Raw genomic sequence first — 15,036 nt, 5'->3', positions numbered from 1 at the left:
ACCGTAAGTATGGCGACAGTACAGGGACAGGATGTGTACAGTTCCACAATGAGACCGATCTCAGCTGAGAGGTCTGTTTGAGGACACAGTACTATTAGATTTGTACAACTACAGCGTATAGGGCAACTAATGCGATACACCTTCAAACAGCAAACTTCAACAACTTCAAACGGCGCAATGAGCGTCAAGGTAAAGGCGGCAACAAGAAACAGTTTAAAAAGCACAGCAATTTACGACAGCACTGATTGGGGGGGGGGGGGCAGCAATTGTGTGCTGGGTCAGTCCAGGTAGAGTCTGAAGAGGTGCGTCTTCAGGCCCCGTCTGAAGGAATGGGGTGAAGGAGCTGTCCGTAGGAGGGGGGAAGGGCACTTTTAAGTATAACCACAGAAACCAATCATGGCATTTGTGTTTGGTATATGACCTCTGGGGCCTCTGTGCAACCTGAGAAAACCAGAGCCATTCGATTCTTTGCCATCTACCCAAAGACGTAGATTTGCAAACTGATTGTCAAGCAATCACAGTCGGGACATGAACCAGTTCACACTCCTCCCAATAGGTGGCAATATATATATATATATATATATAAAACTAAATCAGAGCCAGTTAGAGTCAGACGTGAAAGCGGTCGAGGGAGTGCTAAGATGTACCACACAGAACAAGGCCTTGTTAACAATATGTGAACGAGGTAAAGCTAAAGAGGCAATGATCTAATAAAAACATATTTTTTGCAAAAATGAGCAATTTGCCTCAGGCACATGGCCATCTCAGGTATTTGTACCCACGTAAGATAAAGCCACTAAGGGTGCAATGTAATAAAAGTAGGTGTAGGAAAGGAGGACAGTATTCTCCCACTCCAATTCCTGCACCTCGGTGGTATGCCAGGAGGTGAAAGAATACCAATTAGGTGACTAGGAGAGCAATCCCACTGCACCACACTGCTGTCAGCGCTCGTCAGTCAACGAAACCAAAAATCATATTTTACCCTGTCAGCGCTTTCACCAGCAAATGCATATTTAAATTATAACCACAAAATCCAACTGTCACCCCTTCCATGACCCTCACATAAATCACAAGGCCCACACAACAGGCATGTATCACTTCAGGGTCTAAACAGCTAACAATGGTGCTAATAAAATAAGCTACTGTTAAAAAATATATAAGGAATTACTCATGGTATCTTTCCGGTCCAGCGTACCAGTGCGTATCACTACAGCACCTAATCATATTCGCCTACCATTACCCTCAATGCTCTTCTCCTGGTACAGCACAAAAGCCAGATAGGGCCTTTTCTCACTCTAAAATAAGAGGAGGATGGAAGTGAAGGATTTCCATTTTACTCAACAAATGATGTTGTTCTTCCTCACCCCCCCCCCCCAACCCCTGCTTTAAATTTAGCAGGTAAAGCACCTTGAAGCCTGTAGCGGCACCTCCATGATTTGTCTGATATTCGGGGCCATTAACCAACACAACTGCCAGTTTAAACAGGCCTTTAAATGAACTGCCATCCACCAATTTGCACCACACAAGATGCTGACAGTCGACCTCACGGCGGAGAGTTTTATATATGTATTTATTTATTTATTTTTTATAACACGCTTTTTCAGAACTCATCTCTTATGTGTCCCAATGGAAACGTCTGAGCCTTTTAAGGCATTCTTTTGCTTATTTATTTATTATTATTTTTTTCCCGTCAAGTGCAGAACAAGGTAGCTTTTGTTCACCCGAGCTATAAGCGGAACAGATGAACAAAGAAGTAAACAACAGTGACATCACAGGATGTCTGGCATCACAAGAGTGTTTTTCTCCTAGGAGACATGCAGCACTTTCTCCTTGATGTAGAGGATTCCAAGGTTTCAACAGCAGGGGGGCAGTGGGCGGGGGGTGGGGGGCGAAGTGTGTGTGTGTGTGTGTGTGTATGTATGTGTGTGTCTGTCAGTCTGTCTGTCAAGGAGGAGTGAACGCTACAATGGTAGTATGTTTCATAAAGACAACAACACAAGTGACACTTTAAACAACTCCTTGAGTGGTAGAGAAATGAGAACGAATCTTCCTTCGCTTCCTGAGGAAGGACAGCCTTATGTGGGTCTTTCAAAGGCAATTTCACGCTTCAAACCCATGCTGGTGGCTTTATGAGCAGGCAGACAATCTCGTAACAATTTCCTTGTTTTCAGCAGTACACATTCGGTATTTAGCTCTCCACAGCAAATATATATACATATATATATATACTCCAAAGTGACTGACAAAGTCCAGCCATATGAATCTGGAATTTCTATCGGGAATGAACAGTAGGCAGATTGTTGAAAGCAGGCCTTGTGTGAAATCACCCCCTATTGCACCCTAGTGGAAGAGCTGTTAATTGCCATAATTGCCTGGACTAAAGTACAGGAAATGAACTAGCTGCAGCAGACTGCAAGCGGCCACATCTATACGGATTATCTTTGACAGGCAAGGTGCAGGTTCAGCAGCCTGTACATACACAGCATACACACACGCGCGAGCACGATAAATACGTCACACCGACTTACCGACTTCAGACATCTCGGGCACGGAGGCGACGAAGGGCCCATCGGGGAACTTGGGGGCGTTGTCGTTGATGTCCTGCACCTTGATGATGAACTCGGATTCGGGCTCCAGCGGCTTGTTAGTGTGCCGGTCAATGGCCTGCGCGTGTAGCACGTAGTGCGTCTTCTTCTCCCGGTCCAGGCTCTTGGTGGCGTGGATGTCGCCTGTCACCTCGTCGATGATGAAGATGGTGCCGGCTCCTTCCCCCGTCAGGATGTACCGGACCGAGCCGTCCCCTTTGTCCGAGTTTGAGTGAAGCTGTGGGCGAGAAAGTCGAACACATTACATCACAAAAGGCCGGGAGAACAGCAATTAAAACGTAGCATCAAATTGCTTGTCATTGGAACTGAAGCATAATAATACTATCAAAATAATTAGCGTGTATTGATCAGACATATTCTGTACGTGGAACTGTTCTGTGCTTCCAATTTTTGGGTTGAAAGCAAACGTTTTTTTGGTCTGAATGTTGATTTCAGAGAATACTGTGTGGCACAGTTGCTGAGTATATTTTCATTGAGTAAAACACAGTGCTATTAAAGCATAGCTGTAACAGGCAGCCTATACATACTGCTGTTTATTTATATAAATGCAACAGTGAGTGTCATAATTTGTAATCTGCTTGATACAGTCTAAAAAGACACAGTCTTCACAGTGCACTTCAGTGCTGTTATGAATAAGGTCAGGTTGGGCTTCGGGAAGAAGACTGAATAGAAAACTAGATCACATATCACTCAGACCTCATTGCCCTGGTGGGAAGTGCTGATATAGGCTGGGAGATGAGCTACTGGAGAATGTGTACTAGGGTGTGACCCAGACATGAGGCAAAGAATGCAGTAGCACAGGATGGATGCCATTGATACATAAATTTCCATTCTGCTCCAGCAAAGCCAGGTCAAACTAATACTGCAAACAGCAAAGCAGTATGATTTAATGGGATGGATCAGGGTCATTCCAGCTTGAGATTCAATGACACATTCCAAAATTCATGTTTTATGATGAGTTAATGTTTTACAGTGAGTGATGATTCAATCAAGGACTTGGACCAAAGGAGATATGAGGCACCGTTTGCCAAAATGAACATCAAAAATCTATTCCTTCCCCCTGTTCATAACATGCTAATACTGTTTAAGATAACCTAGCACCCGTCTCCTGTCTCTCAGTGGGAAATCCAGACAGCTCAAGGCCATCATTGATATTTATGGAAAAAGGCCCTGACTGGTCCCTCCAGCAACAAAATTTCCATGGCCACTGCAAGAATCATGCTGTGTCCCACACCTATTGGAGAAAACAGCTCCAGTAGCTCAACTTTTGAGGGAAGGCTGGAGAAGGTTTAATGTAACAGGAAGAATGCTGGTGGGCCGACTCAAAACTCTACAAAACACTTACATTGGATGTTCGATCCTTATCATGGACACCAAAGTCTGTCACGGCCATTTGCTGCTCATTTGCTTGGCGCATGTCTTTATTTATTAATGGCTTATGTTTTGTACAGCTACATATTGTACCAGTTTACATTATGTCTTTTTTGATTTCGTGTTCATGACTGTCAACCACTCTCCATCAAAATGCGTAAACTGACTGACAAGATCAATGTAACAGATTCTGGTCAATGAGAACGGGTTAAAAGTCCACACTTTTGCATTTCTCTCTTTCTTACTTTCCCTCTTGCATTAACATCCAGGAGGGTATGCTGATATTCAGAATGTAGACCAGTACTGAAATCAAGCAAAAAAAAAAAAAAAGAAAACGCCTGACACACTCCCAAGTTCAGAATTAAAACTTTATTTCTGAAGTTTATAAAGCGATGACTCATGCTTTGAAGGTCTTCCTTGTGTAGCTTGTGTGGAATTGCAACTACCTCCCACTGAAGCGAAATGTGTTATGTTTGTGTCATTAAAAAGCTGCAGAGTTGGAGGAAACTCCGGCCCACTCTTAGCGGCATTGGGCAGAGTGAAAGCTGATTAAGAGAACTCTGGATTATTCAAGCACTCTCGTTAATAACACCGCTCAGCCTATGGCCCAGTCCATTACCAATTGACGCCAAATGTAATAGTGATCTGAAGTACATTATGACATGTTATGCCACCCTGCCCTCACCCACCTAACTCCCCTTTCGCCATAATGTATTAATCTGAAGGAATTATGGGAGTAAACATATTTTATATTCAAATTCTGTGGAGAGATAAACTAATGGATATCTCTATAATGCTCATAACTAGCAAGAATAATACAAATATAAATAAATAAATCAAATAAGCTATACAACTGTTAATATTCTTTACCACCGCTACTTTTACCAGAACTAACACTGATACTGGCCCTAACTTTACTCCTCTGCGAATGCTTTGTGGAAGTAGAGTAAGTGAAAAAAACACCAGATGGCGGGAAGCTTGGAATCACGAGGGCGGATGGGAAGAAAGGCTGAGGCAGGCAGTGGCTTCCTATCAGTGCAGGCCTCTTGAGTCAGAGCTGTAATTGCCTTGGTGCCCAACTAGAACAAATCTCGGCCACAGATAAGATGTGGGAGCAACCTTGTGAGGGGGTGTGAGGGGAGGTGACGCAACATTCGTGGAAACAGGTTAATCAAACTAAAACCACATTAGTCGCGCTACACCAAGTCACATTGCCGCAAAATTTAAATCTGTTGTGTTTCGACGTTCGACGTTTTATGATTAGAGACGCCCACCTGCCCGTTTGTCCCCAGGCAGGGGTGTGGAGTCGATCAGCCAGTTGTAGAGGGCTGCCAAAAAAGGAGCATGGAAGTCCGTGCTGAAAAACTGTGAAACAACCCCTGAAAGGACATCATAAGTAGGAGACACACTCACAAGAAATTAAGGTTTTTGTGAAATATTTATAGTCCTGACTTCTATGACTGTGGTCATTATAGACCCCGTGGTGCTTGTCAAAGGAGCAGGGGTGTTAACTCTGGTGTTCTTGTCAAATTCCCCAAATGTCTTTTTCAGTCTGGCCACTTACTCTTGCCTCCTACTGACCCACACACACAAACACACACACACACACACACACACACACATTGCCTCCCTGGGTCACTGGTGGTCACTGGTGCTGGAGAGATTTGATTTTTTTCAGTCAACCATCTTGGTTAAGTATTACATTATATTACATTCATTTAGCAGACACTTTTACCCAGAGTGACTTCAAGCACAAGAGAACAGAAGTGTATCTGACCAAATTAAATGAGCAACAGTGTCAGACCAGGGTATCAACACTCTGAGACCAGTGAGTGTGAGCACGACACTATTCAAACATGACCACAAGTTAACTTCTGCTAACTTGAAACTAGACAGCCTAGAAAACTGAGGGAAGTCAAGTATATACACTATCATATATCAGACTTTCAGATTACAAAATCCATATGACAATGCAATACAACAAGTAAATAAGTGGCAAGTAATACAAGTATCAGGTGCTAGTGGGTGGGGAGTGATATATTTAAGAAGTATAAAAAAGCAAATATAAAGAGTAAAAATGCTGCCTTCTAAAAATGCTACATGTTAGTCTAGGGTATAGGGAATTTGGCAAAGGGTGGAGCTGGTTATATGTCAGAAGATATACAATGGTCATGTATTGTGTGATTGTTGTCTCATTTATGAATGAATACCTCACCTCAGTGAGTCAGAGTCGTTGCCTCTACCATCCAATTATAGCCCAATTTACACCCGCAGTAGCAGTGGGTGTCACATCCCACATAAACAATCATTTCATCTGGAACAAATACAGTCTTGGAAAGCACAGACAAAGCACCAACACCCCGAAGGCTATCACCATCAACAGGAAGCCCATTCTTTCTCTTACGATATTGTTACACACACTCCGCTCTGGAACTAAGGATAAATTAAATCACCGGCAGTGACTCACAAATTAATCTCAGATTAGAGAGCCATCACTGACAGAAGTTCACCTCCTGATTAGAACCATCCGCCCTCTCTCTAGTAAATTCATTACCATTATTACCAGGACTGTAATTAGTGGCCGAATCAAAGTTTTCATCCAGGCCCTCTGTTAATCAAAAGACGCGCTGTATCATTCAAACGGAGTTCAAACCGGCGACTACAATGGCATATGAATTGAACACCGCAGTTTGTGACTGTCAAAGCTTCAGTGTGCAGAATGAATGCTACCAGCTTTTATTTATTTATTTATTTTTTTGAAAGGTTGTTGGGAGCCCAATCGCCTGTTAAATCGGTCTTGATTATTCAGTGAAACGTGGCTTTTTAGGTCTACGTAAGATGAACTGCTGAGCCTCGTGAGGCGCCAATCAGCCGAGGTGCTGTCATTCAATCACAGCTCCTGAGCTCAGGCTGAATACAGAAATACCAACACCTTCCCTCCTTCCTTCTCAACAATGCTGAATTCATCGAGGTAAATCGTAGGTAGAAACACACCACAAAGATCATGAAATGTAGCACTTCTCTCATTATCAAAATAAGGCTATATGACCCTTAAGTAATTGTGCACTAATGCGAAGCCATCAGCTGGACATCCATACTATAATTATTGCTATTAATTGTTATAATTGTTTGGCTGTTCTTGTTCTGCTTCCTCTATTTACTGTTGGTCGTCAGAATGCAAATTATGTGGGGTCATCCTTAGTTTCAGTGCATGCTGTAAAACTGCAATGCAAATTCAAAAAAGCATCCTTTTTTAACATGCAACTTGTCCATCAGGTTCTCTCCCTCAGTGTCAAACCACATATGATTCCCAATGACCCTCTTGCCCTGGGGACCTCAATATACATCCAGACATTTTATTTACTATTTGATCTGCAACGGGAGTAGTGACCTAGCTGTTGACCCCCAGCACAAAGTGATAATACCTCATGTTCAGCAGACCATGACGAGGGTCACACTATTCACTCGGCTGGCCTTTCACTTGAGAACAAAACCCCAAAGGAAATTTTTAAAAAAGTGACAAAGAGCATGGCTCATAACAGCAACACACAACACATGATACCAGATGGACTAGCGGTATCAGGTAGCTGGCTGCTGATTCGCAGTAGACATTAAACATTGGCTTCTCACCAGAGCTAAGAGTCGATGTGGGCTGCTAGCTAACTAAGTCAGCCATTCACCAGAGCTGTTGTCAGTTTTTCATCACAGGAAGGCATTTTTCTCAGCTGTTAATGAGAGCTACTGTAACAGCCATTGTTCTCTGAAATTCAAAGCATTTCAAAAAAAAAAAGTGGCAAACCCATCACAGATCGCATGGTGCCACACTGGGCCTTCTTGAAATTAGCAAATGAGGGAAGGTAAACCAGTCATCACCCTCAATCAGACACCCATCAGTGGTAATTTTACATTCACAGCGGGTTGTTCACATGCTTTCTCTAATGATTAATTAGTGTAAGGTGGCCCAGCACAGTGTGCAGTCAATAACCAGAGGTAATTAGGGCACCTGGAGAGTTCTGTTCATTTTGATTCAGAGGAGCTGAGGGCGTGGCTGTGCATTTTCTGCTATTGTGGGTTTTCCTCAGTTCATTTAGGATTAGTGAATCAGTTTCTACCCTCAAACACATATTTCTTAAATACACATTAAACAAAACATTTCCTTCTCCTTCCTCATTTCTCTATCGTCCTTTGACCATCAATGGTGCAGCTGTGGAGAGGGTGAGTAGCACCAAGTTTCTGGGTGTGCACATAACAGAAGACCTCTCCTGGTCAAACAACACCACATCACTGGCCAAGAAAGCTCAGCAACGCCTCTACTTCCTCCGCAAACTGAGGAGAGCCAGAGCCCCAGTTCCCATCATGTGCTCCCTCTACCGAGGCACCATTGAGAGCATCCTTACCAACTGCATCACTGTGTGGTTTGGGAGCTGCACCACCACCAACAGGAGAACCCTGCAGCGCATAGTGGATGCAGCAGAAAAGATCTCTGGTGCCTCACTCCCCTCCCCCTTGGACATCTACGACACGCGCCTAGCGCGTAAAGCACAGAGCATTGCTGCCGACCCCACTCATCCTTCGCACACGCTCTTCAGCCCCCTCCCATCAGGGAGGAGATTCAGAAGCCTCCAGGCCCGTACCTCAAGGTTGAGGGACAGCTTCATCCACCAGGCTGTTAGGAAGTTGAACTCTCTTCCCTCCCTCAGCCATCTGCTCCAACACAGGACTGAGCTTTGAACCCCCCCCCCCCCCCCCCCCATACTGAAGCCTGGACTATTCTCCACCCATCCTTACTCCCAACATTAATCACCACACACACAATCACACAGATTTGCACAGTCACTTTACTTATATAAACAGTCTACATCGTATTCCTGTGGAATACGTAGTTATAGTTATATTTATATTTTTTTATATTTATTCTCCATATTTATAAACCCACAATGTGCCTGAATGCCCTTGCTGTAAATATGTGTAATATGTGTAATTTGTAGCAATTCTTGTTCTTGTCTCTCAGTGTCTTCATTGTGTTATGTCGAACTGTTGTATTGTCACCGTGGGCCTGAGAGAAACGCAATTTCAATCCTTCGTATGTCCTGTGCATATTGCAGAATTGACAATAAAGTTGACTTTGACTTTGACTTTGACTAAACCCATCGATCACGATTACTTAGCAAAACATCTATGTGAACATAGTGATGGGATATAGTTGCTGGAATTGACCAAGTCATGGCTGGATACAACCTCTCACACTGAAAAGTAAGTGCGCCAACCATACCTGTTCTACCTGAGTGACAACAGCCAGAGGGCACATTTGAGAATATGTGAGAATATTTGAATTCTACCCTGGAGTGTATTTCTGTAAGTCCTCCAAACCAAAGAGACTGGCATGTAGCACCGTGCAGAGTGTGAAAATTATATTGGATATTGAGCAGAGAAAGGCATGCATGTGAAATGTGAAATATTAGCAAATCTACGCCAAGGCTTTAAACTTCAGTCAACCGAACTGTTACCACTTAAGACCAAGAGTGACACTTGAGCACCGCCCTTAACAGCTGCCGTGGCAACTAATCATTTCTCCCAATTCCCCGAAGGTTACGATTTTGCAGAATCTCTTCTGCAACCATCCATTACCGTTACCAGCTATCTTATTTTGCAGACGTACATACAGATATACTCAAACGATACGACCTCGTCACCTAATTCGTCAAATGGAGGCAGCCACGGGAACGAGCAGGTACCTCAGTGCCTCGTAATCGGGAGGGGGCCTAGTCGGTGAGGCCGACCCACCGGCTCGTCTCGTGAGGATTGAGGGCCGTTTGGTATGAAGAGCGAAATAAAGCAATGCTATCATCAGTGCCAGGGTTGGGAGCGGCCGAAGATTGAATAAAAATGCTGCAGCCGAAGAGAAATACAATCACAGTCAAACAGATGGAAAACGCCAGAGCCACCACCACTGACCGGAGGCAATGCATTATTGTGCCGTTTAACCCTTTCGCACGTGACTTATTTTATGCTATGTAGCACACGTTACGTTACATGGTTCGTTATATTTTCATTAGCGTTATTATGCTTCTCATAGTTTTCACAGCCGCATTTGCTATACTTTTCAATGCTAAATCACTGTTTCCTCAAAGCTAACATTAGCTAGAATTTTTCCAATCTACTGGTCTATTCATACCGGTTTGACCGTACGTGCTAAACAGCTAATCACATCGGTTTGACCGTACGCATGAAAAGGTTAAAGGATCAAAGGAGAGCTGGGGTCTCGACAATGATCGCAGTGAATAGAAAAATAAAATCCCAGGATATGGCTCCCTCGAGGTTCACGGATTCACACCTCTTTTTCTCCATTTCTGATTTTAGTTCAATCTCACACATCTGACCATCTCTCTATGGATGCTAGCATATTTCATTTGGTCATAAATAAGGCAGTGTCATTATTGCACTCTCCATATTTCTCACTTTGTTCCTTGCCTAGTGTGTGAGAATATGTGGGCAAAATGTCTTATTTATGCATATGTTGAAAAGTATGAATGCAGACATTATCATGAAAGGGACGATACCACATTCAATGCAAATACTAAGTACACTTTAATCAAACAGGGGAAAAGTCTCTAATTTAAGGTTAGGGTTAGGGTATATTTTATTAAACCTATGCTGATTTGTGGGTAATGTGTGGCCCTCAGAACACCGACCACTTGCACAAAAGGGCATGCCATTGACAAATAACTACGGCTATTTATAAAGTATATTTCAGTTCAGTGAGCAGTGAACACTGAGAGCAGGGCCGTGTGATTGTTTTTGGCCAATAGGATCGTGAGTGATGGCAGCTGGACTGGGGAGGGCTCTACGTAGAGACCTTCAACAGAGCACATTCAATTTAGTTTGTATGGGTTGCTAAAACTAAAAAAACGAGGAAGAGATGGTCTCCAAATAACTGAGTTAATTCATTACATTTAATCTATTTTCCTTGGAGTGGTCATGTCAGAGAGTTCAGACTCTTGACAGATTTCAATCAGCCTTTTTTTCTTTTCCTTTTTTTTCTTTTGACATGGCTGGTAATAATCCCATTGACTCTTCTCCCCAACACTGCCGGAGGAGATAACGGAGAAAGTTTGTTAGATGCTAATGTGAAGTGTGCACAGTTTGTGTGTGGTGGAACATGGTTTCTGGCATGTTCACATGAGGGCAGCTTGATGCCATGTGCACAGATCGTGGGGTCAGGTTGTAGTGTGGGTGTGGAAATGCATTTTTTTTTACTCTTCAGTGGGAGAAGCCACTCAGTCCTCCGTCTCGTGTGGTGTTGGAAGGGGGGGGGGGGGGGGTGAGAGCCAAGGACATGTGGTTCTGTGACCTAAAGTGATCTGACATGGACCGAAATGCTAGGAATTAATTTATGCTTCAGCAAAATGGGAAATGGTTCTTGAATGTATATGTGTACACTTGTACAAGCCCTGCAAAACCAACATGTAAACCATTTGGAATTCAATTATAAAGGTTAAATGGTTAAATGTTTAAGTTTTCAAAGTATTTGTTATGTAATTACATGTATGGAACACATTAGATTTCTAACTGTACAGTAATACATACATAATTAAATGCAATTATGTACTGTAATATCTATATAAAGAGGAGTCCAGTGGATCGAGCACTAAATAGAAATTGTAGAACATGAATTAGTTTCTACCTCCTCTACAAAACAAACACACACACAGACACACACGGACACAGATACAATAGACCAGTAACACTCCTACTGGTAAATCATGCATGGAGAACACGCTTTCTGCACACAATGTTAATGGCAGCAAATGATGTACACATGAGTGTTGATACGTGAGATATTGTTTAACAGCATGCAGCTACACCCCTGGAGCACTACCACCCCTCTGACAGACATGCATAGCTGCATGACGCTCTGCCCGTGAGCTGAATGGCCAGGATCACCCATCCAACCCAAAGGCCAGACCCCAATCTGAATGTCTGACTCGTCTTCTAATCACAAAGCCACGAGGACCCCGGGTGATGGAGAGTTCAAGTCTGAGGAGGAGCGAGGGCCCTCCACCGAAAGCTCATCAGTGCTGCGCTCGTTATCCGCAATTAGCCACAGGGGCCGGAGGTCTGATTTAATCTCAGATCCAGCCTTGCTGGGCCAACAGGCGGTAATGATTCCGCCTCGTTTCAGGTGATTTTTGTCTCTGTGCTTGTCTGATTATCACCAAAGAAGCAGACATACCAACTAACCCCCACCCCACCCCATTCAAACACTTATGGACACCTCAGAGTTAGAAAGGTTGATTCCTTCCTCAGTAGATGACACAGAAACTTCATTCAAGCTGCAATAACTTCCTTCAGTTTTATTGTAATGAAGTGGTCATGTTGACTGGCATGCCACATCACCTCACTTGGACCACCATATATAAATAAATACACAAATAAATAAATAAATAAATTCTTGAGTGTGTGTAAGTTCATGCTTTATTAATTATACATCAGTACACAGCATGCCATTATGATAATGCAGTCTCAGGTTGAAAAACAAAGAAAAAGCAGAAGGAGAAGGGTCTAAATTTTCCACAAATCTGGTGTCCAGGGCAGCTTTTCAATTTCTAGTATGCAGCTGGAGTGGTTTAATGGCTGTTCTTCATTCTGACCCTTGCGAAAAAAAAAAAAAAGATTTTTCAGTAGAGTGCCTAGTGTTCAGCAGTCAGATTGCTAATGTGGAGTTCGGATTCAGTAATCATCTAATCATGTCACTCACAGCTGCATATTCACACATCTGCAGGGTGGCACGGTAGCACAGTGGTAAGGAGCACGGCACTTAACCAAAAGGTTGCTGGTTCAATTCCCTGCTGGGCCACTGCCGCTGTACCCTTGGACACTTAACCCAGAACTGCCTTAGTAAATATCCAGACGTATAAATGCATAACATGTAAACATGCATAAATTAACATAACGTGCATAAAAAATGTAAAAAAATTGTGACCTATGTAAGTCCCTCTGGTTAAGAGAATTTGCTACAATGACAATAATGTAATGTAAAGTCTGACTGAGTGTGAAACAGGTGAGCAAATCTGTGGTAAAAAGAGGCAGGTGCTAAAGACAGGACCTGCCCTGCAGTCAGTGCTAATCCAGCTGTGAAGTTAATGGAGAGGACTAGCGGTTGTAGTGGCAGGCTCACTGGTGTTGTGCTTAGATAAAGGGTCTGTGCTTTTGCTCTTGAGTCAAACTAGCCCACCAGAACGGCTCTTGTACAAATCTGAACCACCATACAAAAGGGGCTCACATGAACAACGCAATAAGCATCGGCTACCCTTGACTGGAAGATTATAAAGGCAAATGAATGAAGGATTACTTAGTCAAAACCTTGATACACACATACACATTTATAAAAATGTTCTCAGAGTAAAGATTTTGTACATAGGAAAGCAACTGATGTCAGCAGAGTGTGGTTCATTGAGTTTTCAGATGAGTTTTTGAAGGATCAAAGACAAAATTAATAAAATAAGGGTTAATCGAGAAAATTAATATGGCCCTGGTATCCCCTAATAATGACTAATAATAGTATCATTGATACAATTTCTGGAAGTGTTTTTTTCTTATTACATTTCATGCCATTCATAAAGTAATAACAGATAGTGACAGGACAGATGCAGTTTTGACCTGGCTCAAGACCTGGCAACCCTGCCCAGTGACGCTGATGCTGTCCATCTAGTTAGCATCTACACATACCTATGGTCAAGTTAGATTGACCAATCTCATGCTTTATGATAGAAATAATTTACATTCCTTTTCACTGATTTCTTGGTGTTACCCTCGCCCCTGTATTGTTGAATGAAAAAAGTTATAAAGACAGTGAACATTATATGAAGTTTGGACTTAGCTAAGGTTTAGGTTGTCATGGGTGAGTTGAGATGTGAGGGTTAGTGTTGGGATGGGGATACTATTAGGGTTGGGGTTACTATTTCAGCTGACATTTTTATTAGCATATAAGAAAGGGTTAAAATAAGGAACATCATCCAGAGGGACATGGTTTCTTCTACAAGGCTGCCTTTGTTTTTGGACCTATCCACCTTTCCGTGCGTTGACTCGTGTCTGGTCTGCACCTGGTCTTGTGCCAGCTGCCTCAGAGGCAGGTGAGAATCGCACTGGGCTCATATCTGGGACGGATCAGTCTGGGCTGCGCTCATTTCCTGAATTTGTTTGAGGACCCACGGGGGGGGGGGGGGAAGGGTTGGAATGCAGAAGACGTGTGCTGTCTGTGATGCAGAGAGCGATGTCAGGATCAGTCACCTCCTCTCGCCCCAGTTATGCTTCCGCACGGCTGTTGGACGCAAAGATGCTACCGGGCTGGTGTATCGGGGGAACAGGATGAATGAAGCTTGTGTTTGCTCACACCATTACAGCAGTATCTGGGCTGAGCTTCTGAGTCACAGTGTAACCCGGTTAAAATCCCCGCTGTGGTTGGGGGGAGGTGACCTTGGGGATATAAAGTGGGCTGTGACATTAACAAGGTCATATATTACCCCAGGGCCCAAGCCATAAAGGACAGAGAATACTCTCCTTTTTAATTATGCAAATATTGTTTTAAATTCTAAACAAAGAAAGGCAATTGTTAGGCACAATAATACTATGCGTATCATTTTTGGTAATATCAAACACACGTGTTTCACATTGTCATTATTATTCAGCAATCTGACAAAAATGCAGCATGCTGCTTGCATTGTTTACACAGAAACTAAGAAAGTGTAGCACTTTGTATGAATCAGCAGGCAATTCCTTAAAAGCAGCTGTCACAAACAAATCAGAAAACAGTAAGCACGAATACTGGAGATGCAAAAATGACATTCAGATGGATATACAGAGTAACTGGGGAAAGACAGGAGTATGGAGAGAAAATGAAAACAAGACTTGATTAAAAGAAGATCTGAGCCTTCACAGAGACAAGAGTTGACAATCCAGTGGCTGGCCCAGTCTGTGAAACTCTGTAGTAATCAGTCTGTATTGACTGATTGCTGATGGACTGGCTTATATATCACATTTCTTCAAGCTATTTTCCTAG

General features: G+C 43.0%; 1 protein-coding gene across 1 annotated transcript in view; it reads right to left on the bottom strand.

Moving 5' to 3' along the window:
* The window catches only part of LOC118770363 (cadherin-18-like), an 86,281-nt gene that overhangs the window by 58,196 nt on the left and 13,049 nt on the right, over positions 1-15,036 (bottom strand). Inside the window, exon 2 of the mRNA XM_036517985.1 lies at positions 2,529-2,823. Within this exon, the coding sequence (XP_036373878.1) occupies positions 2,529-2,823 (295 nt within the window). The remainder of the gene's footprint in view (positions 1-2,528; positions 2,824-15,036) is intronic.

This window comes from Megalops cyprinoides, chromosome 2 (assembly GCF_013368585.1).
Source record: "Megalops cyprinoides isolate fMegCyp1 chromosome 2, fMegCyp1.pri, whole genome shotgun sequence".
NCBI lineage: Eukaryota > Metazoa > Chordata > Actinopteri > Elopiformes > Megalopidae > Megalops > Megalops cyprinoides.
The sequence above is the reverse complement of the archived record's forward strand: the minus strand, read 5'-3'. Positions and strand labels throughout refer to the sequence as shown.